Source organism: Trametes versicolor (genome assembly GCF_000271585.1).
Source record: "Trametes versicolor FP-101664 SS1 unplaced genomic scaffold TRAVEscaffold_7, whole genome shotgun sequence".
NCBI classification, from domain to species: domain Eukaryota; kingdom Fungi; phylum Basidiomycota; class Agaricomycetes; order Polyporales; family Polyporaceae; genus Trametes; species Trametes versicolor.
The window spans coordinates 422,251-448,954 of record NW_007360327.1 but is presented as its reverse complement, the minus strand read 5'-3'; the positions used below and the strand labels follow the sequence as shown (position 1 = coordinate 448,954).

Genomic DNA, 26,704 nt, shown 5'->3' with positions numbered 1-26,704 from the left:
CGACCATGGCGCACAGAGTGGACGATGCATCGTCGGAGGGTGGATGAGTGGGAAATGAAAGGGCAGCAGCCACTGACGCGTCTGGACGTGACCGCGACGCGTCTCGGTGCCTGATTGGCTCGTGCCTCCTCGACCCCGCATTCGGCAGCTGACGATCTTCCTTGGCATGCAGAGCGAACTCGATCGTCTGTAGACGGTCGCCTCCGGGTTCGGCTACCCTTCGGACTGTTTGTTTTTCGCAACCTCGACTCCGAGAGCAGCCCAGATGGATAGACCTCCGACTTGACGCATGTCTCCTCCGGCACCCTCGTTTATACCTGGCAACATCTCTTCCTATCAGCGCGCATAGGAATTTGTCGTACTGCTCCTTGCGCCCGACGATCGCTCATCTTTTGGAGTCTGTGCATCTCTGTGCAACTCTGTGCATGTCGTCACCACCTCTGCGATCTCCGTCTTCATATCTGTTCGCCGCTCGCCGTAACAGCACAACCCTTGCCCACGTCTTGCCACTCTTATAGGCCTGAAGAAGAGTCAAGCCCGCTGCCTTCATCCCCCATGGCGAACGACCCAAGTAGCCTGATTTTCGTGTATTACTGCTCGGGCCATGGTAAGCAGTGCTTTCCGTCTCAGCGCGCAGTTCCTGTGCCTGACCTCGGAATCTGTAGGTTACGGACATGCCACCCGCGTTTCTGCCTTTGCATCCCACTTGTTACGCCTTGAACCGAGGCCTACCATTCATATCGTATCTTCTGCTCCAAAGCATGTATTCTCTGACAGTGTAGCCCTAGGAGGTACGTCATTGTTTACCATATTTCCTGGCAACCTCGTTCGGCGTACCTGACACTACCCAACGGCTAGCATTGTATCGAAACGCAAACATAGATCCCGTAATCGTGCAGCCACTTGCGTGAGTTCACGCGGTTTGTGTCTCATGTGGTGTTACACCCTAATGAGCTCATAGATACCGTGTAGACCGACAGAAGAGCGTAAAAGTACTACAGAAATTCCTCACGGAAAAGGAATACAAGGTCGCTGAAGAGTCACAATGGCTTCGGTCAATCAAGGCCGACTGCGTCTTGAGCGACGCCGCCTTCCTTGGCTGGTATGTACTACATGTCAGGTCAAACGCGCCTACGCTCATGTGTTACCATCCAGCCTTGCCGCCAATGATGCTGGCATCCCTTCCGTGTTGATCACCAACTTTTCGTTCGACTCAGTGTATAGTTATCTCTCTACACCCTTCATCGACGAAGTACCAGAACCCGACGTCACTCTAGACGCCCTGCAACCACACGTCAAACCGCAACCAAAGCTTGAGCCAGACGTCCCCATTCCTCTGGCCGAACTAGCACCACTGGTCAAACAGATACACGATGGATACCGTTGCGCAGACCTACTCCTCCGACTCCCCGGAACGATACCCCTGCCTTCGTTCGCCGTTCAGCCAGGTCTCCCTTCCCAGGACTGGATTGACATCAAATCTCGCGCATTCAAGCCGTTCGTTGTTAAGCACCTCACTCAATCGCCCTCGACGTACGAGCTGCAGCCGCAAATTCCGTTCCCTCCTTCATATCAACCCAAGCCGCTCCCTCGCGAAGTCCGCAACGCGCCGTTGTTGGTGCGCTCTACGGACCCCGAGGTATACACGCCGGAGGGGCGAAGCAGACTACTCACCTCGATCGGCGTACCTCCGCATCTGCACGACCCCGAGCAGACCAAGATCCTCATCGTTTCCTTCGGTGGGCAAGTCTTCCACAAGCCGCACAGCCGGTCACACAGTCGCACCCCGTCGAAGTCTGCGACGCCGAACGGCGTACTTCCAGGCTTCCAACGGTCTCCAGACGGATCCATGCACCCCGCGGACCATCCCCCGCCTCTTGCGGACACGCAGGATGCGGTGGTCGACTCGGGACAGTATGCGCAGGCGCTCAGCGATGCGCTGAAGAACGCCGCTCTGAATCGCCCCGACCCGTCATCGAATGCCGTACAAGAGCAGAACCCTCTCCGTGCGCTCCCTGCACACCTCACGCTCGACCCCGACCATGTGCACACACGCCCGCGCGGCCACTCGCAGTTGCGACTAGCGGGCGCGCCGCCTGCCGCGGTGCCCGCGCCCACGTCGCCGCGCATCTCTTCGCAGATGCCTGCCTTCGTGACCATCCCGCCAACTCCTCTCCTCCTTAATGGATCTGATTCCCCAGACTACAGCTGGGGCATTGCGGGAGCGGGACCGCCAGGGGTGGACGCGACGGCGCTCGAGGCTGAGGCTGAACCACGGATCCTTCCCGACGCGTCATGGATTGCGATCGTATGCGGGGTGTCGAAGGATTGGGGGCGGGAGGACGGGGAGGAGCTCCCGGAGAACTTCTTCGTCGCGCCGCGGGACGTGTACATGCCGGACTTGACCGCTGTCGCGGACGTCCTGCTCGGCAAACTGGTGCGCACCTTTTCATTTCACCCTTTCTTCCCGCACTGGCTCACACTTTCTATCAGGGATACGGCACCGTATCAGAATGCGTCGATGCATGCACGCCATTCGTCTACGTCCCGCGGCCGCTCTTCATCGAGGAGCACGGACTGCGGCTCTTCCTGTCTAGCGCGGGCGTCGGCCGCGAGCTCGCGCGCACGCAGTACGAGCAGGGTGAGTGGGCCGACGCGGTCGACGCGGCATGGCGTGCAGGGCGCGCGAAGAAGGCGGCGAAGCGGCGCGCGGGCGAGACGGGGACGCGCAGGAAGGAGGGCGCGGAGATGGCGAGGGGCGTCGTGGAGTGGGTCGCGCGGTGGAAGGAGGGTGTTGCTAGGGGTCCGGGCGTGGGCGTGAATGCTGGGCGGGTGAGGAGTAGCGATGGGATGGGGGCGCTGTGTTGAGCGGGCGTGAACTTGAAGGTGTCGGCGCAGTGGGCAAGTCGGACTTGACGCACATTGCTGGAGACCCTTGCTCCGGACATGGTTTGAATTTAGGACTTGTTCGTGGACCTCCATTCCTACGTAGCTTCTACGATATAGCGTCTATTGTACAAGTATTGTCATTCATCTTCGACTGTGAAGAGGTTGAAGCAACGCCCACGCCAACGCGCGGGGCGGCGGGCGTTGTCGCGCGATGCGAGAGACGCGCAATGAGCCGCACCTCTGCTATCGACCACCACGTCGCCAATTTCCCGCAAATGACCCTCGACTCTTCGACATGAGCGAAACCTTGCTTTGCATTCTCCTCGTTACCTCTTCCGCAAAGGGCTCGAATTTGGTGTACCACTGGCCGCCCTCCCCCACGACGGTGCCCCGCCTCGCGCGGCCTCTGCCCGCGAACGACTTCCCGGGTGCGCTCGCTGACAACCCATGGCGCGCAGCAAACGGCCACGAAAACGCGGCGGACGGCTCTCAGCCCACACTACCCCGGCTTGCGGTAGACGATGACATGGAGTACTACTGGCAGCGCCCGCGTCTCCGGCGCGACAGGTCCGTCTCCTTCACCCAGCCGTCCTCGCACCCGACCTCCCGGCGCGCCTCACCCTCCAAGGAGCCCAAGGACGCGCACGACCTCGACGGCATGCGCGGCGCCTCCACCGCGAGCCCGCGGCGCGACGCAGCCGGCGGGGGCGGGGGCGGGAGCACAGACGAGTACGGGACGCTGCTCGGGTACTCGGGCGAGTTCCTCGCGCAGATCCTGTGCCCGCAGCGCTCGATGTGCCACCAGAAGTTCGAGCTGATCGTGGACGACCTCGCGTTCGTCGGGCACCCTGTGTGCGCGGACGCGGACGGCGGCTGGCGGTTCCAGGCGGAGAAGGCGCCGCGGGCGGCCGCGCGCGGGCGCGGCTCGAAGAAGGGGCAGTCGCCGCAGGAGGAGGAGCGGCTGCTCACGCCGGAGCGGGCGGCGGAGGCGGGGGCGTATGCGCGGGAGGCGCAGGTGCAGGCGGAGGCGGGGGACGCGGTGATGCAGACGTTCCACTTTGTGGTCGTGCTGGACTTGCCGGACCCGAGCTCGTCTGCGTCGGGGAATATTGCGAAGTATTTTGATACGGTGTATGAGCAGGTTGCGTTCAACGTGACTGCGGTGCTGTACCAGGAGCAGGTCCTGAGCCGATATGTGGAGGCGCAGTCGGAGATGCTGGGGTCGCTGCGAGACGACTTCGCCAATAGAGGTATGTGTTCTATGTTATTCTGCCCCATAGCGAGTGTACTAATGTATCTCTAGGGGAATCATTCGCGGACTTTATGTACGAAGCTCTCAAGGTATCCACGATCGCCCCCATCATGAAGACGCTCTACAAAGCTATCAAGACAAACATCATCGCTCGGGCCACACTGCGCGATACTACCGCTCACGCTCGCAGCGGTCACATATCGGTACATACGCTAGCTGTCCATCCCCTGCCTCCCTGCCTCCCTCCCTGCCTCCCTCCCACGACCGTCAATCTCCCTAGAGACAGGTGAGTGCGTCTGGCAGAGCGGAAACGAAAGCCTACCGTGTGTGGTCAGTGCAGGTTCGCAGAGGAGATCGCAGGGAGGTACTGTCATGCTTGCTACGCGGTGCCTCCTGGCGACTGCACTCGGCGACGTGGCTCATCGCGGCCATGCGCGCGGTGACGCTTCACGAACACCCTACCGACCCCGCATACTGTCCACCTCTGGACCGCGCCCGCACGCCCGACAGGACACAGGCAAGTGCGTTGTTCTCGGCGAGGGCGGAATTGCATGCTGATGTGCGTGGTTAGTGCAGGTACGTGGACGAGATCGAAACGGCACACCTTGACGGGGGCCCGCACGCGCGGCGAGCTGCGCGGCCGGTGCTCACAGCTTCCCCACGTACAACGATGCAACACACGAGCCGGGCCTAGACAGTCAGCACACGGCAAGTGGAGTGGCTGGGGGCGGGGACGTACGGGGACGCAACACACGAGGCAGGCGAGGTGAGAAGGAAGGAGATGGCGGGCAGAGGGTGGGGGATGGTCTCCTCCTCTCCACATCCCCCAGCCTTTAAGTGTGCCCCAGACGCCGACGGATTGCGGCCGCTCCCTCGCCATGTTCGTCCGATGCGCTGCGCGCTCCGTCTGTTCGGTTCGTGTCGCGCACGCTATCCCCACTCTCTACGGCATGCGTTGCCCTCGGACGACGGTGCCCCCGCATACCCACGCATGCTCAGCCCTGACAGTCTCCCTCTGCGCAAGACGCCGTGCGCTCCGCGTCGGGTAAGCGGAAGGTGGCGGCGGCAGCGGTGAGGATGGGAGGCCCGCCTCGTTGATGCGCCGTCTGCAGCACAACTCGAAGACGTCTCCGTCCCGCCGCCGACAACGGGTTTTACAAGCCCACATACGCTGAGGACTCGCAGGCTAGAGTCCCATGCGAGTGACCCATCGCCCCAGCACGGTACGTACAGTGCCGCGTTCGCCGTGTGTCCGATCTGATGCACCTACCGAGTATGCATGTCCGAGCGGCTTTCCATGCTTCCCGGACGTCGGGATGACCTGTACAACGTATGTTAGACTCTGCCCAATTGCGGACAGCAACGACAACACTGCCGCGTGCGGCCCTGGCATCGCACGACACCGGTACATCCTGGGCACCTCTCGACAAGACGTCTCCCTCGCCTCCCACTGCGGCTCCATGCTGCATCCACAGCGCGACCCAACTCTCCCCGGAACCACTGTACGCATGCCTAGCGAGGTTGAGCCCTGTGCAAGCAAAATATATTTGTGATGCCTCGCTCGATTTCAAGGACGGCAGGACACCGGTAGCGGACGAAATCACACATCCCCGCCCTCCCGCACGTTCTCCCGCGCCGCATCTCCACCGACGCACTCCCGTGAGTGGTGACGTGGGTTCCCCGCCATGCGCGTCGTTCAGGCGCATGTCGACCGTCCGATTCGCGGCAGTGCCGCGGAGAGGTGCGCGATGCGGCCCAACTCGTCTCCGGACACGGTCGGGACGGCGCGGGCAGCGGGAACACGACACTATCGAGCGCTGCGTATGGAAGGCGACCTCCCGAGACGATGCGCCGGTGCCCTGGATGTGCGGTGCGACTGGGCGCGGTGTGCGGTCGTTGCGGCGCTGTGCGGGCGGGCGGGCGCACTCAACGAGACGTTGCACTCGCGTGCCGATGGCGCTCCAGGCGGCATCTCGAGCATGACGCTGCGCTCGTATGCACCTGGGAGAGTGTGTCCAACGAGTTACAGCGAGTTTGGAGCACATAAAAATCGGGATGGGTCGGGCAATTTCATTGGTGATTTCACGGCGAGCACGCAGATTCGCGCGCCCCCGGCCTCCACCTCTTCCATTCGCGGCGCGCGTTTGTCCGTAGAGTCCTGTGGACATCTACGCTCGCCTCCCGCCGCGTTGTCGCGCATCCGGACGGTTTGAAAACCGGCCGTCTGGCCGGGAGAGGCTTGGTCTCCGTGGGTGGACGACCAGAGCGAACGACCTCGAGCGCGGACGCCGCATCGTATCGCTTCGCAAATCGAACCCCGTGCTCCATGGACCAGACCGCACACGTCGTGCGAGTTTCAGCCCTGTGCGAGGAGATTGAGCAAATCGAAGGAGTGCCCGCTGCGGGTGTTTTCGCAGGGGCGAAAACACCGAAACGCCCGCCGTGGCTCCGTCTCTTGTCGCACCGCGCCTCCCTTTGGCGTATACACGCCTGCGATTGCATGCAATCAAGCTGCGCCGGTTCGGAACGCGTGGCGACGGTGCGCAGCTCGTGGGGCTCGCGAGAGATGCTGGAGCCTCCCCCTGCTCCCGTGAAGATGTCACGCTAGTGCGCCGACGCGCAGCCTCGCTGCTTCAGTAATGGAAATGCACAATCCACGGACCGGGTACGATATGTACAGCGAGTGTTGGCCCCATCGGAGAAGAAAAAATCTACGACATGTACTTGCGAAGGGGGGACCCTTACAGGTGTCGACGAAATCAATAAATTGCGCATAACATCTTACTTGCTGGGACGGACGCGCTATAACCTGGTACGTCGGTTCTTACAATTGTCCTCAACCGTTCCTGCCGCGCTCAGATGCATGCGGATAGCTGGGAGCGAGCGAGCCTCGTCTGGAGGTGCCAATGCCGGTTTTGCACCAATGGCGATCTCGCGCGCTGGCGACACGCCGTACCGATTCAATAATTGAATAGCGCCATACATGCACCGGGGGCCATGTGCACAGTGAGTTTCAGCACGATCCGAGTAGAAATAAATATTGACGCCGCCGCCCTCCTCGAACCTTCAAGGCGGCGCAGACAGGCTTGAACAGCGCACCACGGTCCTTGCACGCCGCATCGCGGGCCATAAACCCGCCCACACATGCTCGCATAGGACTGTGTCAGTACGTCGCAATGTATTCACCGGTACGGACAGGTTATAGCTCGATGACATCCTCTTAGGTTGTGCCGGTGGCGGACATTCGAAAGACGTCGATCGTCCTCTTACGCCCACGCGGCCTCGGCGGCCTCGTAAACGTCACCATAGGCTATTCGACACCGGGGAATGTATACACAGTAAGTCTCGGAACCACCTGAGCAAATTCAATACTCACGAAGTGCTTTCCAAGGGGGGACCCTTACAGATGACGTTTAAACCAATGTTTTGAGCATTCCACCTCGCCTACGCATCCTCTCGCGCCGCGCTTCGGTACGTGCATTCTCTTATGGTCTTGGAACAATGACCACCACAGTTGAACGGATGCACGCTGTCTGGACATAGATATCATCGCTAGGAGGTGAGGCTGCTGCAGACATATCGACCTTGCACGCCGACTCCCGGTCGTGCCGCTTCAACAATTGAACGACACGACATGCGCCCTGGGGAGCACACATACGGCGAGTTTCGATCGCACAGGAGAAAAATAATTTCACAACATCTCCTTCCAACCCTTACAACTGCCCACGAAAACGACCCATTGTGCATCACACCTCGGCCGCGGGTTCCACCGCGCCGTGCGTTGGTACGTTGATTTGCACTGGCGTTATCCGTTATATGCCGCCAGGCTGATACGCATGCAGGTGGTGTGGATGGAGGCAGCCTCGCAGAAAGCGGGGGCTGCCACTCCTGTGAACGCAACGACCTTGCGCGCTGACCGTTCTCTGTACCGCTTCAATGACGGGGCACCCACGTATAAACACTGGGGGACATATTCCTGGTGAGTTTCAGCTCGATCCGAGACGAAACACGTGTTGACACTTTCGCCCCGCCGGAACGCTCAAGGTGGCGTGGAAAGCGCAATTCACGCGCCCCACCCTTCCTTTGAGCGTGCTACGCCCGGATTCCGCCCATAAATACTCGCAAACGACTGTGCGCTCTCCCCCTCCTCGCAAAAGTCTCCGCTGTGCCGCCGCCGCCAATTCCATCCTCGGGCACCCTGCGCGTGTGCCAGACGGCGTCCAGCCTAATTCGCAAGCCACCGCCAGTGCACCCGGCCGCACAGTACGTACAGTGCGCCCCGCATGTCCAATTTGATGCGTTCATGCCTTGGAACAAGCAGATACAGCCGGCGTACCCACACACTGGCACCTCGAAGAGGCTGCTCCACCCAGTACGCACGCTTACGAAGTATGCCCGTGCATTGTGCTTGTGAGTCCCCGCCTGCGCGTGCACGACCGGCCTGTGCACATCCCTCGTGTCGCTCGCTAGTGATAGGCCGCAAGATCATGTCACGCTCGTCGTTGTCGTGGACTCCTAGCCCAGCCGAGTTCATGGACAGCGGCACGCAGAGTCTGTTGTGTGAATGGTCCACGCCCGCGCCCTTTTGTGGCGCGCACTCGCACGTACACTGTTCCCCAAATGCCTCCGTCACCCCTGCACCCTTACACCTGCAGCGCGCGAGAAAACTAACGTGGGCGATCGCGCAGGGAACATCCGACAAGACGCTCTGCCGTCGCACCGAAATACCGCAATGCATCCCGGACCAGGGCGCACATCCTTGTCCGTTCCAGCATGTTCACGCCGCTCACGCGCATTCCGTTCACATATCCGTGGGGTATGCCCCACACCTGTGCGCTGCGCTCTGGATTTTCAACGTAGTCCGAGTGGGTTGAGTGCCCGCCACTCGGGTCCAGCATTTCATGGGGTGACCCTCGAGTAGCAGGAACTCGCAATGCGTGCGGTGGGCTTCCCTCGCGGCCTCCCGCGCTGATACTCTACATAGACACTCATATGGATGTATATTCTCGTTTCCCGAGCACTCAGACGAATGCAGGCAGTCTTGCGTCGAAAATCATTCGAAACGTGAAGTTCGATCTCTGGCGCCGGGTATCCAGACATCTCGACCTCACTCGCGGACATCTGATCGTGCAGCTTCGTCAACTCGACGCCGCACTCCTAGCAGAATCATGCACATGCCCAGCGAGTCTCAGCGCAGTCCGCGACTAAACCCATCTTGTCATCCGCGGCGGGAACTCAGCACCGGCACAGACCCCGCACACCGTCTTCGTGAGTAACCTGCCCTGTAATTTCGCCAAGATATGCTCATGAGCGTGTGCGTCCAGCCGCACCGGGCCCGGTACACGCTAATGTGTGCGGATCGAGGAGACGGCGACGGTGGTGTGAGCGGACAGTCGCTCGCACATCATCACCGGGTGGGTACGCGCCTGCTCGCGCCTCGTACACGCAACGAGGACATCGTACATGCCTAGGCCTTTAGGCCGTGATCCGAAGACGCATGGAACGCGCCTCGAAAGCTCACAAGATACATCAATATTGTCACGTCTGTCGCTGAACGTTTGGCATGCTGCTCGCACCGTACTCATACCTTGCCCTTCTGCTCGTCTCGTGCACCAGGCGGTGGTGCGCTCGCGTTGGCCAAGCGGACAACGTGTGAATGCACGAGGACGTCTTGGACATGCCATCGTTGCCGCTGTGTCCACCTCGAGGCCGGATTGGGAGTCGGTGGGCGGGCAGGGCTAGTTGTCTTCAATCGCACGTACAAGCGACCTGTACCACACTGCCGCAGCAGTATTTTTCGTGGCTTCTGTTCCTGTGTCTACTGTTGCGCATGCGTCCCTCTAGTCAATTGCATCCGTCCGCGGCCGGAAGCCTGTATGACATCGGGGATACCGGCGAGGACAATCAGAGGAAACAGGTAGTACTAGGCGAGTGACATACCGTCTGATGTGCTTTGTGGTCGGACGCGAACAGCGTTGCGAGGCATGCAGAGGAGGGTGCCGCCCCAGCACGAGGACGCACACCGGCCCTGACTCGATTCCGTCCTCGGGAAGACCTATGTGCATTGCCATCGCTCCGAGCTTTTGCTCCAATGTGTCGCAAAGCTTCATGCTCGGCGAGGCGCATGAGTTTGGCGTGACTCCGGAGAGGTCCTGCGTCGGCGAGGAATACGGCGCTGGCAGAACTAGCGCGAACCCCCCCAGTACGAGTGTTCGGGAGCGGGCATCGCGCGATAATGACCTGGAACTCGGAGCTGTAACTAATTTATCCGTGCTCGTCTGTCCACGTCGGGGCAGCCTGTAGCAAAATGGGGAACGTCGGTGAGGAAGGGAGGAAATGAAGGAGCCCGAAGAAGGAAAATGACGTACCAACCGTCTAGACCCTCGCCGACGGAGGCGAAGAGCGCTGTGAGGGATACAAAATGCGCGTCCCTCGTGCTCGTCGATGCTAAGAGACGTACGCACTCTTAGGACGTCGTTGAGATGCTGGAAATTGCGGATAGACTCGCATGTGGAGGAGTGCTGTCTCGACGGGCGACGTGAACCGCAGAGCGGACGAGGCGAGGACCCACAACCACGGGCGCCCCGAGCCCGATGCCACCCGCCCACACCCGGACGGAGGCGAAGAGCAGAAGACGCGGGAGCCTCCTGGGCGCCGTACGCCGTGGTCACCCTCGCGATGCGGGAGAACGCCGCAACAGCCAGCGCTTGGTGCACCGCATACCCGCTCTCTTGGTGCCGGATACCCCGCACGGCGTACACGGAGCCGATATCTATGCATGTGCGCGACCAAGTATGGTCGCCGAGCGGAGACCTTCGCAACGACGTGCCGGAGCGCTCGTCTCCCAGCGGTCCCGAGTAGCTAGCGCGCCTCGCAGTCCGGTTCCGGGAGTGTGGAACGGCGGGATCGGCGACTACGATCGCGTGGGCCTTGCCTGGGTTGGTTCCGTGAGCGCCGAGGGTTGAGTAGCGGGTCGACATACCACATACCTCGCAGCTCCTCGACGCGAGCGGCCTGTTCGCGATACAATACGATGGGCCGGGGTGACACCTGCATGGCCGCGATTGATTGCGCATCAATACGTAGCTTGCGATCCGTGAAGTTTTCTTCGTGCAGCCTGTGTAGCGAACCGATTAGCATGGCATGTCGTGAGGCAAGAGCGGGCATGTACTTACTAGTCCGTCGCGCGGGCGACGCAGCAGTGTTCCTCAGACGAAACCGAGCCTCTTGTGGCCAACGTCCGCGTACGTGCAATATAATATTGTGTTGCACCCATGCGCACGACCTTCTGAGGGGGATGGCGAAGGCGGGACACCTCCGATCACCCGTCTGCATGCTGCTTGTCTGTACGGCATCCTCGCCGAACGCGGGGAGAAACCTGCCAACTCGAGTGCGTGAGAGGCCGCTAGACGCACTAGTAAATAGCGGGCTGATCGCACCTTTGTCACCGAGGGGCTGTCTCCGGGAGGCCCAAAATGGGGAGGGAGGTGCTGCGTGCGGGCGCAGGAAGGTGAGCGTGGCGAGACCGTTCTGGTCGTCTGTAGTCGTTCCCACCGGTGTCCGCACACCACGCCTGTGTCGCTTTCGCCATAGCAAACACACTACACACGCGAAATCCTGAACGAGGGACATGAGTTCAAAATACCGCAGCGGACGAAAATGGGAGCACGCGTACCGGCGATGCCTCCGTTTCCTCGCGCCGTAACGCAAACGAGCGGCAGACACGGCGCCCGCCACGCGCCACGCTTTCCTAGACAGCGGAGGAGGTCGGCCGGACTGAACACGGCCCAGAGCCGCGCATTCCAACGGCGGCCGGACTTTGCCCAGGGAACTTCGGACGCCAGGTTGCAGGAGAGTCTGTTGGCGAGTCGTGCGTGATTACGAGCATGGCAAGATGTTCAAGGCTGGGCTCTGGCCTGCCTCTGGTGCCATAACATATCGGTATTGATTGCACGACGGGGAGGTCGTGAAACATGTACATACATAACTTGTGCGCACTGCTGGGGTGCCCGTCTATTCACCTTTCCGGAGGGACGGGCGCGACACTACCGCTCGATAAAGCGATCCGCCCTCGGTGGCCGTCCACTCGTGCGGTTTGTGGCGGAGTGCGGGGAAACCTGGTTGAAGGAGGTTCCTATCATGAAATCACGGCCTGTCACGCGGAGAGTTGTACGTGCCTTATTCGCCTCGTCATGTTCTGCGTCTCACGGCAGCTCGAGTAGAGTCGTGCGCTTCCCGGGACCTGACAGGATCCGGGTGGCTTTGTCGGCGGTGTCGGGCTCGAGGTAGCCTGCCGGTTTGCCTTGGTTCAGCGCGACTCGCATGATCGTTCTTGTACGCACATTTTGCATTATACCCGCATATTTGTAGATTTCTTGAGCGATATTGCCTGAGGCGTCCGTCGTGAGTGGGAAAGGAGGAGGTCGAGGCGGAGGATTCGATGAGGCCGCGTTGGGCGCCTACCGTGAGCTTGTCTTCCCAATCCGGCAGGGACACCCACTCTGCGGGATCTGGGCGTCTGAGCCCGTTCCTTCGTTCTGCTCCTCGACCGCGCACTGGGCCTGCCGCCACACCAACTCGCGTGCATGCACACGAGGCGGCGTACTCGGATATTCTATGTCTTGTCTACACTCTGGGGCTACGGCTACCACTTCAAGACCTCGGGTTGGCCACGCAGACCTCCGCGGCCGATCAGCTTTAGCCCAGCACGCATGGCGTGGTCTGACTCGAACGAACGGTAAGCAAATATTCTGTTGTTGTGTGCTCCATGTACACGAGCAATGAACGGTGTGAGGGCTGCGTGGGGCTCGCGAAGGAGGCGTTTGATCGCCCGGCTACACCAGCGAGAGCAGCTGGGCTGCTCGCTTGAATGCAGGGATGGAATTGGACTGTCCGATTCCGAGGTGGACAGCGCGCCGCCTCGGGATCGTAGATTCGGAGCGCTCACCACACCTGGTATATAGGGTATACTGTGCGCCAAAGGAACGCTCGATTCGCAAATCCCCCGACTCGTCTTCCTCTAGCGCTGAGCCCACCCAGCGCCGTCTCTCGTCCCCGCCGTCTCCCGCCTCACTGCCCCCTGTCCATTCTCGTTGTGCCCGCTATCGACCTCCCGTGTCCCGCCCCCGTTATTCTTTCCCTCCAACTCGGCATGCACGGCATACGCGTCAAGGCGGCAATGCAACGAAGGAAGCCGTAGGTGAGTGCACAGTCGTATATTGGTGCAGGCGTCGCGTCCAGCCACCATCCGGTGCGGCGGCAGCGGCGCGGCGCGGGGCACGAGAGACTTGCGGCTCAGCTTGCGGTGCCAGTGCACGCCTTTTTGGCTGCCGTCAGCATGGCGCGCGAGCATGCCGGCGTCGCTGTGAGAGGGCGACGACAGCGCCTCCGCCACGCTCTATGCCCGTATACAGATCAGAGCCCCACGGCTGTGCTCCGACGAGTCGGCGAGCACGCCGGGGAGATCAGGCGGCAGCGAGTGCGCCATGGCCCACTTGCCACGACAGCGCTGACTGAGTCCGTGACCACGAGCCTGGCCGGAGGACGGGCAGACTGGAGAGTGCGCGCTGCGGCCAGACCGGCAGGCTCTGACGGTCGCTCGCGATGCGCTCCGCATCCGCATCTGGACACGGAGGCGCCGCGGTCCCTCTCGCTATGGTACTCGCGATAACAGTCGGGGTACGCCTCGCGGTCTGTTCGCTGCCGTGCTCATTTGACTCTAGGCGGCGAATCTTGGCGGCCTCGACCCGTGGTTCGCCCTTTGCGCTCGCGATCGTGTGCTTAGCTCAGGCGGTACACACACTTTCGCACTCGAGGCGGCGGCGCTCGTATTCTCCTACAGGACTGACAAGTAAGGTAACCACGCGGTGCAGTGCGAGGGTCGTTTCGAGCTCGCGCAGGACAGATCTGCGTGGGCGTCTATTTGGAGGAGCCCCAATTTACACATCCTACGCCGCGTTCGCGAGCTCGCGCAGAGTCGCATATCTACGTAGACCATGTACCTGTTGCGGATTATATCTGTTTTATGTTCATGTTTACGCTGCGCCCCCGCGCGCCGTCTTTACGCCCTGCGCCTCAGCCACCGCCCGGCACTCCCCCGTGCTCAACGGCTCCCTCACGCCCGCGCGGACTCGGATGTTGGAGACATGGGCATATATGCGTTTCAGAACATATCTATGCTATGTACAGTGACCCTGTCTCCTGCTCGCTGCCTCCCGAGTCCCCCACCGTCCTCGCCGTCCTACTACTCTCCTACCACCGTGTACCACCTCCTAATACTCTCCTACCACTGCCTAGTACTCTCCTACCACTGCCTAGTACTCTCCTACCACTGCCTAGTACTCTCCTACCACTGCCTAGTGCTCTCCCATACTTACGCATTATTTCCTCAGCCTCTCGCCCGGACCCCGCGCCCCGCCCGCCCGCATCCTCGGACCGCGCAGTCTGCTTGCGCCGCTCGGACAGGCGGTCCTGCTGAGCGTAGACGCGCAGAATGGACGGCGGCCGGCGGACTTGGGCGGACAGGTCGGACAGGTCTTCGAAGTGGGAGCAGAGGCAGAGCGGGGGGACGCTCGCGAACGCGAGTGGGGATGCTGCTCTCCCAGCGGCGGATCGGGTGAGTGACGCGTCGCGACGTCACGCGTCATCCGCGGAGGAGGACGCGGTCGTGTGCAGAGCCCGAGTGGTGGATGAGATGCAGCCACTGACGCGTCTGAACGTGACCGCGACGCGCCTCGGTGCCTGATTGGCTCGCGCGTCCTCGACCCCGCATCCGGCAGCTGACGATCTTCCTTGGCATGCTCGATCATGTACAGACGGCCGCCCTCGTTCGGCCAGTCTTCGGACGGTTTGCTTTGCGCGACCTCGACCGCCAGATGGACAGACGCAGACCTCCGACTTGACCCATGTCTCCTCCTGCACCCTCGTTTATACCTGGAAGCATCTCTTCCTATCAGCGCGCATAGGAATCCGTCGACCTGCTCCTCGCCCGACGATCGCTCATCTTTTGGAGTCTGTGCATCTCTGTGCAGCTCTGTGCATGTCGTCACTTCCTCTGCGATCTCCGTCTTCATATCCGTTTGCCGCTCACCGTAAGCAGGACAACCCTTGCCCACGTCCTACCATTCTTATAAGCGTGCCAAGAAGAGTCAAGCCCGCTGCCTTCATCCCTCATGGCGAACGACCCCAGTAGACTGATTTTCGTGTATTACTGCTCGGGCCATGGTGAGCAGTGCTTTCTGTCCGAGCGTGCAGCTCCTGTGCCTGACCTTCGTACTTGTAGGCTACGGACATGCCACCCGCGTTTCTGCCTTTGCATCCCACTTGTTACGCCTTGAACCGAAGCCTATCATCCATATTGTATCTTCTGCTCCAAAACATGTATTCTCTGACAGTGTAGCCCTAGGAGGTATGTCGTTGCTTATTGGTTTTCCGTTCGACGTATCTGACACTACCATCGGCTAGCATTGTATCGAAACGCAAACATAGATCCTGTAATTGTGCAGCCGCTTGCGTGAGTTGACGCGGTTTGCGTCGCGTGTGATAGTGCGCCCTAACGAGCTCATAGATACCGTGTAGACCGGCAGAAGAGTGTAAAAGTACTGGAGAAGTTCCTCACGGAAAAAGACTACAAGGTCGCCGAAGAGTCGCAATGGCTCCGGTCCATCAAAGCCGACTGCGTCTTGAGCGACGCTGCTTTCCTCGGCTGGTATGTGCTATATGCAAACTCATACGCTCGTGTGTAACGTTCTACCATAAAGCCTTGCCGCCAATGACGCTGGCATTCCTTCTGTTTTGATCACCAACTTCTCATTCGACTCAGTGTATAGCTATCTGTCTACACCCTTCATCGACGAAGTACCAGCGCCTGACATCACTCTGGACGCCCTGCAACCACACGCCAAGCCGCAGGAAGAGCTCGAACCAGACGTCCCCATTCCTCTTGCCGAGCTGGCCCCATTAGTCAAACAGATCCATGATGGCTACCGTTGTGCAGACCTACTCCTCCGACTCCCCGGAACGATACCCCTGCCTTCGTTCGCCCTGCAGCCAGGTCTCCCTTCCCAGGACTGGATCGACATCAAAGCCCGCGCATTCAAGCCGTTCGTTGTTGAGCACCTCACCCAATCGCCCTCGACGTACGAGCTGCAGCCGCAAATCCCGTTCCCACCTTCATACCCACCCAAGCCGCTCCCTCGCGAAGTCCGCAACGCGCCGTTGTTGGTGCGCTCTACGGACCCCGAGGTATACACGCCGGAGGGCCGAAGTAGACTACTCACCTCGATCGGCGTATCTCCGCACCTACACGACCCCGAGCAGACCAAGATCCTCATCGTCTCCTTCGGCGGGCAAGTCTTCCACAAGCCGCACAGCCGGTCGCACAGTCGCACCCCGTCGAAGTCCGCAACACCTAACGGTGTACTCCCGGGCTTTCAACGGTCTCCAGACGGATCTATGCAGCCTGCGGATCATCCCCCGCCTCTCGCGGACACGCAGGATGCGGTGGTCGACTCGGGACAGCATGCGCAGGCGCTCAGCGATGCGCTGAAGAATGCCGCTCTGAGTCGCTCCGAGCCGCCGCCGAACGGCATACAGGAGCAGAATCCTCTCCGTGCCCTCCCCGCACACCTCACGCTCGACCCCGACCATGTGCACACACGCCCGCGCGGCCACTCGCAGTTGCGACTAGCGGGCGCGCCGCCCGCCGCGGTGCCCGCGCCCACGTCGCCGCGCATCTCTTCGCAGATGCCTGCCTTCGTGACCATCCCGCCGACTCCGCTCCTGCTCAATGGGTCTGATTCCCCAGACTACAGCTGGGGCATTGCGGGAGCAGGCACGCTAAGGTCGGACATGTCAGCGCTCGAGGCTGAGGCTGAACCACGGATCCTTCCCGACGCGTCGTGGATTGCGATCGTATGCGGGGTGTCGAAGGATTGGGGGCGGGAGGACGGGGAGGAGCTCCCGGAGAACTTCTTCGTCGCGCCGCGGGACGTGTACATGCCGGACTTGACCGCTGTTGCGGACGTCCTGCTCGGTAAATTGGTATGCGCCTCTCCCTCACATCTTGCCCCCGCGTGTTTAACCATTCGCAACAGGGATACGGCACCGTCTCGGAATGCGTCGACGCGTGCACGCCGTTCGTGTACGTCCCGCGGCCGCTCTTCATCGAGGAGCACGGGCTGCGCCTCTTCCTGTCACACGCAGGCGTCGGACGCGAGCTCGCGCGCGCGCAGTATGAGCAGGGCGAGTGGGCCGACGCGGTCGACGCGGCGTGGAAAGCGGGCCGCGCGAGGAAGGCGGCGAAGCGGCGCGCGGGCGAGACGGGGACGCGCAGGCAGGAGGGCGCGGAGATGGCGCGGGGCGTCGTGGAGTGGGTCGCGCGGTGGAAGGAGGGTGTTGCTAAGAGCGCGGGGGCGGGCGTGGATGCTGGGCGGGTGAGGAGTAGCGATGGGATGGGGGCGTTGTGTTGAACGGGCGTGAGCTTGAAGGTGTCGGCGCGGTGGATGATGTCGGCCCCCTGCCTCTGGACATGGTTTGAATTCAGGACTTATACGCGGACCTCCATTCCTATGTAGCTTCTACGATATAGCGTCTATTGTACAAGTATTGTCATTCAGCTTCGACTGTGAAGAGGTTGAAGCAACGCCCACGCCAACGCGCGCCGGGGCGGCGGGCGTCGTCGCGCGATGCGAGAGACGCGCAATGAGCCGCACCTCTGTTATCGACCACCACGTCGCCAATTTTTCGCGAATGACCTTGGACCATTCGACATGAGCGAGACCTTGCTATGCATCCTTCTCGTCACCTCTTCCGCAAAGGGCTCTAATCTAGTGTATCATTGGCCGCCCTCACCTACGACTGTGCCCCGCCTCGCGCGGCCTCTGCCCGCGAACGACTTTCCGGGTGCGCTCGCTGACAATCCATGGCGCGCAGCAAACAGCCCAGATAACGCCGCGGACGGCTCCCAGCCCACACTCCCCCGGCTCGCGGTGGACGATGACACGGAGTACTACTGGCAGCGCCCCCGTCTCCGACGCGACAGGTCCGTCTCCTTCACGCAGCCATCCTCACACCCCACCTCCCGGCGCACCTCGCCCTCAAAAGAGCCCAAGGACACGCACGACCTCGACGGCATGCGCGGCGCCTCCACCGCGAGCCCGCGGCGCGACGCAGCCGGCGGAGGCGGAGGCGGGGGCGCGGACGAGTACGGGACGCTGCTCGGGTACTCGGGCGAGTTCCTCGCGCAGATCCTGTGCCCGCAGCGCTCGATGTGCCACCAGAAGTTCGAGCTGATCGTGGACGACCTCGCGTTCGTCGGGCACCCCGTGTGCGCGGACGCGGACGGCAGCTGGCGGTTCCAGGCGGAGAAGGCGCCGCGGGCGGCCGCGCGCGGGCGCGGCTCGAAGAAGGGGCAGTCGCCGCAGGAGGAGGAGCGGCTGCTTACCCCAGAGCGGGCGGCGGAGGCGGGGGCGTATGCGCGGGAGGCGCAGGTGCAGGCGGAGGCGGGGGACGCAGTGATGCAGACGTTCCACTTCGTGGTCGTGCTGGACTTGCCGGACCCGAGCTCGTCTGCGTCGGGGAACATTGCGAAATATTTTGATACGGTGTATGAGCAGGTTGCGTTCAACGTGACTGCGGTACTGTATCAGGAGCAGGTGCTGAGCCGCTATGTGGAGGCGCAGTCGGAGATGCTAGGGTCGCTGAGAGAGGACTTCGCTAACAGAGGTATGTGTCCTATGTTATTCTACCCTAGGCCGAATTTACTAACCTATTTTTAGGGGAATCATTCGCGGACTTCATGTATGAAGCTCTCAAGGTGTCCACAATCGCCCCCGTAATGAGGACGCTCTACGATGCTATCAAAGCAAACTCCATCGCTCGCGTGACAATCAACGAACTTCCCCTAGAACTGCAGCTTCCGCCCTACCTGGACGCGCTCCTCCACGCCGACGAGGAAGTGGAGCCCGAAGAAGAGCAGGAGGACGAGGACTGCGAGCCGAATGCGTGGGGCCCAGAGATGAGCTTTGCGTGGAGGCTGCCTGCGCTTACCCCTTGGAAAGCGCTGATCCGGCTGGATGACGAGGAAGAGCAGGGGTACCAGCTCAACATGCAACTCCGCGCCGCGCAGCTGAATCCCGAGGAGAGGGAGTTGGCGGAGCAGCTCATCAGGTTCTTGGACCTCGCCTCGGTATCCCTCAGTCTTGCAGAGATGGCGAGCTTGCTCGATTGGCATCTCGAGTCGCAGGTGTACCCTGCCGTGCGCTGGCTAGTTCTCCACCGTAGGGTGAAGATAGTCGACGTCGTGCATCTCGGCTTGAAGACAGTGTTCTCCGTGCCACAGAAATTCCCTGCGCCGTTAGTGCCCTTGCAACTTTCACCACATTTATGCTCACGCATTCCGCAGGTTGGCTACGCTAGCCGCCGAATTCGCGCGCACTTTCGCTCACACCGATGTGCCGCCGCTGCCCAAGCTCCTCGCTATGATATCCACCGCGACACACAAACAAACTGCAAATCACTTCTACGCAACGGTCGTTGGCTCGAAAGACCTCATCCCAGTGTACAACAGCGTCGTGCTCTGGATGCTTAAACGCGACCTCCTGATCCGTCTGCACCTGCGCATCCGCATCATCGCCACGGAGCAGCTGAAGAGGCGCGTTCGGGAGCAGTGGGAGGAGCGTCGCGCGCACAGGCGGTCCCGGTCTCGGGCGCGAAGCATCACACGTGGGCGAGAGCGCTCCCGGGGCGCGAGCTACGACGGCCCGCGTGGGGGAGCTTCGAGCGAGAAGACAGGTCCGGGGCTGGAGACGGTCACGGAGTCGAGTCCTGTCGAGTACTGGGTGTCTCTTTCCCCGAAGACGGCGCGCAAGCAGGCGAGGCAGAGGTCTCCAGAACCACTTGGCAGTTCTTCTGAGGAGCGAGCTGGAAAGGAGAAAGAGAATGAGGAGAAGCCAGACGACTTCGACGAGGATCTCCTATCAAGCAGCGCGGACGAGGGGAAATGGACGGAGTACTTCGAGACCGGCGGGAGCGACAGTATCCCGTCCATGATCAGTGATCCTGCCCGCGCCACTCCTCTGGAGAGGCGGTGGCTGGCTGCGATGTGCGAGGGCAAAGACCCGCATATCGCTGCTCGGTTTGAGCGGTAGGTGGCTATACTCGAGAAACTTGATCAAGGAAGGCTGACGAGTGCGCTGTAGCATTCATCAGTACTTCGATGGCAAGTGCTCCGACGATGAAATCCTGTATCGCGCAGAGATTCAACGCAAACATCTTCGAGAGGTCCTACATCACTATGATGAATATGTAAGCACGCAGTCCAGTACCTTTGAACAGCTTCTAACACCATTGTTGTAGCTGCAAACGTTCCTTCATCCCTCCTAACGGGAACTTCCCCCCTACTCCCCCGGATTGCTCTCATCTATGTACCCAGCCCAACAACCTCTCCGCCTTCGAACAGTCAAAGAACCCCTTGTGCCCGCGCAGGTCCTTCCCCTCCTTCAACGGCACGTCCCGCCAATACGTCTGCCACAGCTCCTCTGAGTCCTCGTTCGCCGACGTGTCTGGGGCGACGATGAAGAATGCCTCATGCCCCTTCCATCGCTCATTCTCGCCCGTGACGGCGAGCAGAAACGCCTCCGCGGCAGAGTCCTCCTGCACGTACCCCCAGAGGTCGCTTTTCCGCCGCCGGGGGTCATCGCGCAGCGCATCCTCGCGCGTCGGCAGCGACCAGCTCAAACGCAGGCTCGCCACGCGCATGGATGGGTATCGACGCACTATCGTGTCCGCCTGGAGCTCGCAGATGCTACGGGTGGTGCAGGTCAGCACGGACGGAGGACGCGCGGCGCCGGAACGCGACGTACACTTTCGAGAGGCCGTACGGCTCGTCGGGGCGGCACGGATGGTCCTCGTCGAGCGGAAAGTAGTCAAAGTCGTGGTGGTCCGTCCAGGCGAGCGCGATGACGTTCACCGAGGACGCCTGCGCGACGCGGGTGATGCCGAGCTCGGCGGCCGCGCGGAGGACGTTCCACGAGATCACGACATTACTGCGACGCGCACCCTGGTTAGTGTTGGCGTCCCTGCCTTCGCTGACTGGAGGACACCTACGTGTTGTGCGTGATGACCTTGTAGTCCGTGGGTGTGCGCACCCCCGCGAGCTGCACGACGGCGTCTGCACCTTCGAGCGCGGCGAGCGTCGCGTCGAAGTCCAGGAGGTCGACGCGCTGGAACTTGAACTTCGGCTGGGCGCCGTCTTGGGGCTCGTGGAGCAGCCGCCCGGCGAGTGGTTCGGAACAGGGTACGGTGTCGATTCCATGCACGACGTGCCCCTGCGCGAGCGCGGCGAGCACGACGCGCGTCCCGACAAAACCGTTGCAGCCTGTGACAGCGATCTTCATATGCTGCCCGTAGTCTTAACAGGCGTGTGGTAGCAGTTGCGGTAGAAATGTGAAGGTGTTCGTGAAACCCCAGTCCGACGAGGCGTTCGGTGAATAGAGACACAACGACGGTTGCGATGCTGTTTCATAGCGTGGCTTCTCTCGGAAGTGGAGATAAAGTTCGACGACGATGGGAGGATAAGGCGTGGTTTTCGTACACCTTCCCGAGCATTCTCCGATCAGCTTGTATTATGAGATCATACGCCGTTCCTTGGCGGTATCGTGAGACGCGAGGTCTGGAAGAGAGCTTTGTAAGATGTCAGCAGAACATTCTCCTGGATTTGCGGTGTCCGTGGTGAAATGCTCGCTAGAGACATTGCGTCAGAAGACGTACTGGTACGTGGAAGAAGTTCGAAGTGACAAGGCGTGCAAAAAGACTTGTAAGGGTCGTATACTCTCCACGCGCGGTGTACCTGGGTATCAATCCCAGTCCGCGAAAGGCTAGGGGCGTGCATCTCCTCAGAGCCCTCGAGTCGCCCGGAAAGGTGGAGAAAGGAGGGTTCACGCACCACGCCAGTGCGCCAAGGAAGAATAGCAGATCATCATTACAAACAGCTCGCCAGCTGCAGCAGCCTCTGGTATCTCCGGCACACGAGTGCAACAGACGTACCAGGACGTTCAAGATCACAACACGTACCCCGCCCGCTCCGTAGACTATGAACATCCCCGGTCACCCCCCGCAGCTCCTTGTCCCCCACCCAGTGCTCCTTCATGCAGCTAAGCAGTGCGCTGGTCAGCCACAGTCCGGAAACTCGTGGGAAACGGCGAGGGTGAATGACCGCGCTATCTTGTGCTCGTGTACACATTGTGCTAAACTGTCCACACCGGACACGATCAGAGCTTGGATACTGCAAGAAAGGGTGTAAGAAGTCTTTTTAGGAGGCCTACTGTAAGAGAAGGGAGAAGGCAGGCTGCTCACGTTCAGAATGGCGGTGGCTCCCCTTTCACAGTAGATGCAACTAACTCCGCGAGCGAGTAACTCGATCAGCGGGCAACACACCGCTGGTGCGAGCGGTTCGACGACGCTTGCGAGGCGGCTCCACATCTTGAGCGGTATGTTGCTGTTCTTCAGCGGCACCCTCCGAGCTTGCCGCTTCGCTAGAAGCCCTCTCAGATGATGCGTGGCTGCTTGCAATGCGCTTCCGTAGATACCCGATCTTGGGTGTTGCGCGAGCTGGGCGGCCGCGCTTCCCGGTGCGTACCTAAAAGGCAGTCAGAGACTAAACTAGTATGACAAGGGAGACTGCACCCACAATTGCTTTGCGCCCTGGCTTTCCTTTTGCTTGCGGATCGTGCTGGTTTTGCTTAAACATATGGAACGACGCGGGGCCAATGGTCATCGCAAAACCCTCCTCACGAACATCCTTGGCCATGACCTAGATGATTAACGTGAGTATGCATGCTGATGCAAACAGTTGCTATCGACCTACTCGCTTTGCCCTACTGTACGGCCAATTCTCCGGTTGCCGTGCAACGATGACGGTGTGAATGGGGTCACCGGACTTTAGACTGTACTGGTATACGGGAACATTCGCGTTTTCACGGTCGATTAGCTGGTCTTCGGCGGGCACGTACGGGGCTCCTAGTGCCGCACGGTGTGAGCAACAATATACACTTCGCCGAAGGAACTTGCCTATCGTGTGCGCAGGGTCAAATAGACCCCGACGCGCGAAATTGTTATAATGATCTCTTGCCATGCGTACGCTACTCTTGCAATATACCTTCAGATATTGGTTGAGGTAATTGGTGGCGCTCTTGTAGTTGTACGCCAGGGGAGAGTTCACGTTAGGCATTGAAAGGCATCGTGTCCGGTACTGTGCTGAAGTGAACTGCGAGACGTACACTGGGATCCCGTCCCTGAGTGTGGCGTACATCTCTTTGTCGGCGCATAACACGGCTGGAGGGATGGAGGGACAGATGGCGAGCTCATGACAGAGGTCTTGAGCAATGTGCGGGCCGATACCGCTGAACGCCCCTTGCGTGTCACACATCGCGTCGATAAGTGAAGGTTCCAGCGCTGGTGCTACAGGTTCACGGGCGGACAGCATGCGGTCACGCCAGCGGTCTAGGGCTTCTTGTGCCTCAGCAGGCTCGTGGATCCAATCAGGACCGTGCTTAGCCGACCAAAGCTTCGCCCAGAGCTGTTTGGAGACACGGTAGAACGGAGTAAGTTAGGGACTTGATATCAAGTCCCATAGATAATGCACTCGCCTGGGAACCGGGCGTGAGGTCTGCTTGCGTCCAAGACCGTGACAGGCTCATGACATGCATGCGTAGTTGGCGGGTATGGTCGGCCATGATGAGTGTGTGGTCGATACCTACAACCGCCGCAAATATGGCGAGGGTCTGTTGTTTGCTACTCGCGTCGGGCACAGTAAGCTCCGGCGGAACGATGAAACTGCGCATTGGTGCAGCGTTAGTCTTGTCCGCGTCGTCACTGGGGCAGTCTTGAGCTACGATCTTCTGATAGTCTGCAGTGTTCAAGATAGCCATGTTCCCCTCGAGTCCAAAATCGACTCGAATGGCATGCTGCTCATCCAGAGATGGCGTGAGTATAGGCCACACGGAATGGTTTAATGGTTGAACATCAAGGCACTCACCCGGCCCGCGGCGAACACGATCTCGTTTCCTCTGGCCTCAACGATTAGTTCTCCGGTGCCAAGAGGCTTGATGTAGCGAGCGAAGTCCTCGCCTTCAGATTTTGCGAGGTCGTGTGGGTCCGGGATATAATCTATCGGAGCAGGCTCTAGTGCAGGGTCATAGTCGAATTCGGAGGCTCGGTCCACAGTGCAGGTGACGTGGTCCTTGCTAGCAGTTCCGGCAGGGAAGACGCGAGGGTATAAAACAAGTCTAGCTGTAAAGCACAATTCCTTAGAAGACAGATGTCAGTGTACTACTAGGGCAGTGCGCTCTCACCTTCGAGCGGTTTTCCATAATATTTTCCCCATTTCGTTGTCAGTTGCCTAGTGAGGTACTCAAAACCATGCAAGATGTCGAGCTCCGGCATGTATACGGCGGGTGATGTGAGTAGAAGGAAAGCGACACGACTGCGACGCGTTGGCAGGACGCGTCTGAACGCGTAGCGACGCGTTCCGTTATTATACTGTCACGCTATGAGCGCTCGGCTCTGGACCGGGTCGCGGGAAAGACTGGTATCGCCTCCTGCCCTTCGCTCCTTTATCCATCTCCACCTTGATGCGTCACCGCTGACCGTACATTAAGCGCATTCGCTGAAATACTACCATCTAGGGGGTCACACTCGAGAAGGAAACCCATGCGCTCTAGCCCCCCAGAATGTGCCGAGTCGTATTCCCAGCTAGCTACACGCGCACCTGCGAATCACCACTGCGTAGCACAAGTAGGTCGTCTTGAAACATGGGCATTTGCACCCGGTGTGTACTACACGCACATCCAGTCCACTGTTCAACGTTCAAAGATAGCCTATGTCCATGCACTCTCTGGCTACGCACCTTAAATTCATCACTCAGGCGTCGGCTGCCTCTTCCCCAACCCCGCCTTCTCATAAATCGCGTCGATCGTCTCCATCTGCGCGACGCTGCTCTCGAGCGTGACCCAGTGCACCGGCTCGCGCCCGCGCACCTTGTCCACGAACGCCTCGAGCTGGTACCGGTACGTGCTCCACCACGCCTCGCCGCGCGCGCCCCAGAGCGGGCCCCCAGAGTAGTGCTTCTCCGTGTGCGTCGCGCCCGTGCCTTTGTCGTAGATCTGGATGTAGTGGTACAGGTGCGGCATCATGAAGCTGCAGAGACGGCAGTCAGTTGTGCCTTACAAGAGCGAGGTAAGGACAGGTGGGCGCACTTGTAGAAGTAGATCGTAGCGTGCTCAGTCTCGATCTCGATGCTCGGCATCTCCCACGCGCGGGGTACGATGCCAAACAGATTCGCGCGGTCCATGTCGCTGTAGATCCCGCCCTCGACCATGCGCCCCCCAACGTCGTACCGCAGCGTCGCGTGCATCGCCTCGTCGACGCGCGGGTCCTCACGCGCGGGGCGCGCCGGCGCGGCGACGACCTCGCGCGGGGCGCCCGTCCCGAGGAAGTAGCGCGTGGCGGAGACGACGTAGGTCATGTCCATGAGGGAGCCGCCTGCGAGCGGGTACGACCAGCGGATGTCGGAGCGCGGGATCGAGCCTTTTGGGGAGGTCATGCGCGCGCGTGTGTGCAGGATGGAGCCGTATTCGCCGCTGTCGAGGAGGGCTTTCACGGCATGCGCGGCAGGCTGAAGGCGTATGGGGTGAGTAGTCGAAGGGGTGATAAAAAGAAGTACAAGTAACGGACATGGAACTGCCAGTGGAAGGCCTCGAGGAGGACGAGGTTCTTCTCTTGTGCGAGCTTCGTGATTTCACGTGCCTCATCGGCGTTGGCGGTAAACGGTTTCTCGAGTAGGACGTGCTTTCCCGCATGTAGAGCCTTCTTAGCCCATTCTGCGATGGGCATAAACGACCAGTGACGCGTATGGGCTTGATCGTTGGGTACTCACTGCCATGCAGGCCGTTTGGGAGCGAGATGTAGACCGCATCGATGCCAGGTTCGTTGAGAAGCTCGTCATAGGAGCCGTAAGCTTTGGGAATGCCGTACTTCGCCGCGTCATCCTGCGCTTGCTTCAAGTTGCGTGACGCAATCGCAGATATCAGGACGTCGCCGTGGCTGAGCGCGGGCCTGAGAATGGCAGCGGCATTGATCATGGCTGTTGAGAGAACGCCGATGCGCAAGGCACTGGGGGCTTTGGGTCGCTCATGACCCTTCTCATAGAGGTATTGCTGGAGAAAGGTGGTCATCTAGAAACGCGTGAGTACGTGTGCAACGTGCGAAGAGAGGTGGATGGAATGAAGAGCAGACCTGCAGGAGCATAGCCATTTCGAGTCGTTAACGAGTCGTGCAGGGGGGGAGGGCTCAAGGTGTTTTTGAGTTTACCAATTGGGCAAGGAGGGATATAAGTATATACCCTGGCCAACTGCTAGGGAGAACGACGAGAGTATGACCTCATCGTAGGATCCACTCATACGTCGGTGAGGTGCAACTCAACGAACGGCACCCCAAGCCGGCGGAAAAAATTGTCCAGGAACTCTCTCTTCTCTCCGAGCCGTCGTGTTACACTTTCCATTGCAT

At 60.3% G+C, this 26,704-nt stretch overlaps 7 protein-coding genes across 7 annotated transcripts; 4 read left to right on the top strand and 3 right to left on the bottom strand.

The window, feature by feature from the left end:
• The first annotated feature begins 491 nt into the window (after nucleotides 1–491).
• TRAVEDRAFT_168919 (uncharacterized protein) lies at nucleotides 492–2,944 on the top strand. Its single transcript, XM_008041319.1, has 6 exons — nucleotides 492–607; nucleotides 666–791; nucleotides 859–907; nucleotides 962–1,102; nucleotides 1,156–2,437; nucleotides 2,494–2,944. Exons 1-6 carry the CDS (start codon nucleotides 556–558, stop codon nucleotides 2,866–2,868), a joined length of 2,025 nt encoding a protein of 674 aa, XP_008039510.1. The 5' UTR covers nucleotides 492–555; the 3' UTR covers nucleotides 2,869–2,944.
• Nucleotides 2,945–3,184: 240 nt separating this feature from the next.
• TRAVEDRAFT_48314 (uncharacterized protein) lies at nucleotides 3,185–4,750 on the top strand (the record flags this gene model as incomplete). The annotated part of the gene is made up of 4 exons (XM_008041089.1): nucleotides 3,185–4,139; nucleotides 4,193–4,427; nucleotides 4,490–4,662; nucleotides 4,713–4,750. The coding sequence occupies 4 exons, from the start codon at nucleotides 3,185–3,187 to the stop codon at nucleotides 4,748–4,750; spliced, it is 1,401 nt and encodes a 466-aa protein (XP_008039280.1).
• Nucleotides 4,751–10,516: 5,766 nt separating this feature from the next.
• TRAVEDRAFT_48313 (uncharacterized protein) lies at nucleotides 10,517–12,465 on the bottom strand (the record flags this gene model as incomplete). Its single annotated transcript, XM_008041088.1, has 4 exons — nucleotides 10,517–10,546; nucleotides 10,606–11,075; nucleotides 11,131–11,258; nucleotides 12,350–12,465. The coding sequence occupies 4 exons, from the start codon at nucleotides 12,463–12,465 to the stop codon at nucleotides 10,517–10,519; spliced, it is 744 nt and encodes a 247-aa protein (XP_008039279.1).
• A 2,868-nt stretch (nucleotides 12,466–15,333) lies between these two features.
• On the top strand, nucleotides 15,334–17,541 carry TRAVEDRAFT_95603 (uncharacterized protein; the record flags this gene model as incomplete). Its single annotated transcript, XM_008041318.1, has 6 exons — nucleotides 15,334–15,364; nucleotides 15,423–15,548; nucleotides 15,605–15,653; nucleotides 15,708–15,848; nucleotides 15,901–17,182; nucleotides 17,236–17,541. Coding segments are annotated over 6 exons (1,935 nt in total), but the record flags the coding sequence as incomplete, so codon positions are not given.
• Nucleotides 17,491–21,644, top strand: TRAVEDRAFT_59017 (uncharacterized protein; the record flags this gene model as incomplete). Its single annotated transcript, XM_008041317.1, has 6 exons — nucleotides 17,491–17,495; nucleotides 17,916–18,865; nucleotides 18,919–19,495; nucleotides 19,545–20,285; nucleotides 20,341–20,446; nucleotides 20,498–21,644. The coding sequence occupies 6 exons, from the start codon at nucleotides 17,491–17,493 to the stop codon at nucleotides 20,522–20,524; spliced, it is 2,406 nt and encodes an 801-aa protein (XP_008039508.1). The 3' UTR covers nucleotides 20,525–21,644.
• A 1,350-nt stretch (nucleotides 21,645–22,994) lies between these two features.
• On the bottom strand, nucleotides 22,995–24,431 carry TRAVEDRAFT_125231 (uncharacterized protein; the record flags this gene model as incomplete). The annotated part of the gene is made up of 3 exons (XM_008041316.1): nucleotides 22,995–23,690; nucleotides 23,740–24,105; nucleotides 24,177–24,431. Coding segments are annotated over 3 exons (1,317 nt in total), but the record flags the coding sequence as incomplete, so codon positions are not given.
• A 625-nt stretch (nucleotides 24,432–25,056) lies between these two features.
• Nucleotides 25,057–26,452, bottom strand: TRAVEDRAFT_48309 (NAD binding oxidoreductase; the record flags this gene model as incomplete). The annotated part of the gene is made up of 5 exons (XM_008041087.1): nucleotides 25,057–25,336; nucleotides 25,396–25,814; nucleotides 25,874–26,019; nucleotides 26,076–26,373; nucleotides 26,435–26,452. 5 exons carry the CDS (start codon nucleotides 26,450–26,452, stop codon nucleotides 25,057–25,059), a joined length of 1,161 nt encoding a protein of 386 aa, XP_008039278.1.
• Between the last annotated feature and the right edge of the window lie 252 nt (nucleotides 26,453–26,704).

Coding starts and splice junctions, on each gene's coding strand:
- TRAVEDRAFT_168919 (XM_008041319.1), top strand. CDS start 556: ATGGCGAACGACCCAAGTAGCCTGATTTTCGTGTATTACTGCTCGGGC. Junction 792..858: donor TGACAGTGTAGCCCTAGGAG/GTACGTCATTGT, acceptor CCCAACGGCTAG/CATTGTATCGAAACGCAAAC. Junction 1,103..1,155: donor GACGCCGCCTTCCTTGGCTG/GTATGTACTACA, acceptor GTTACCATCCAG/CCTTGCCGCCAATGATGCTG.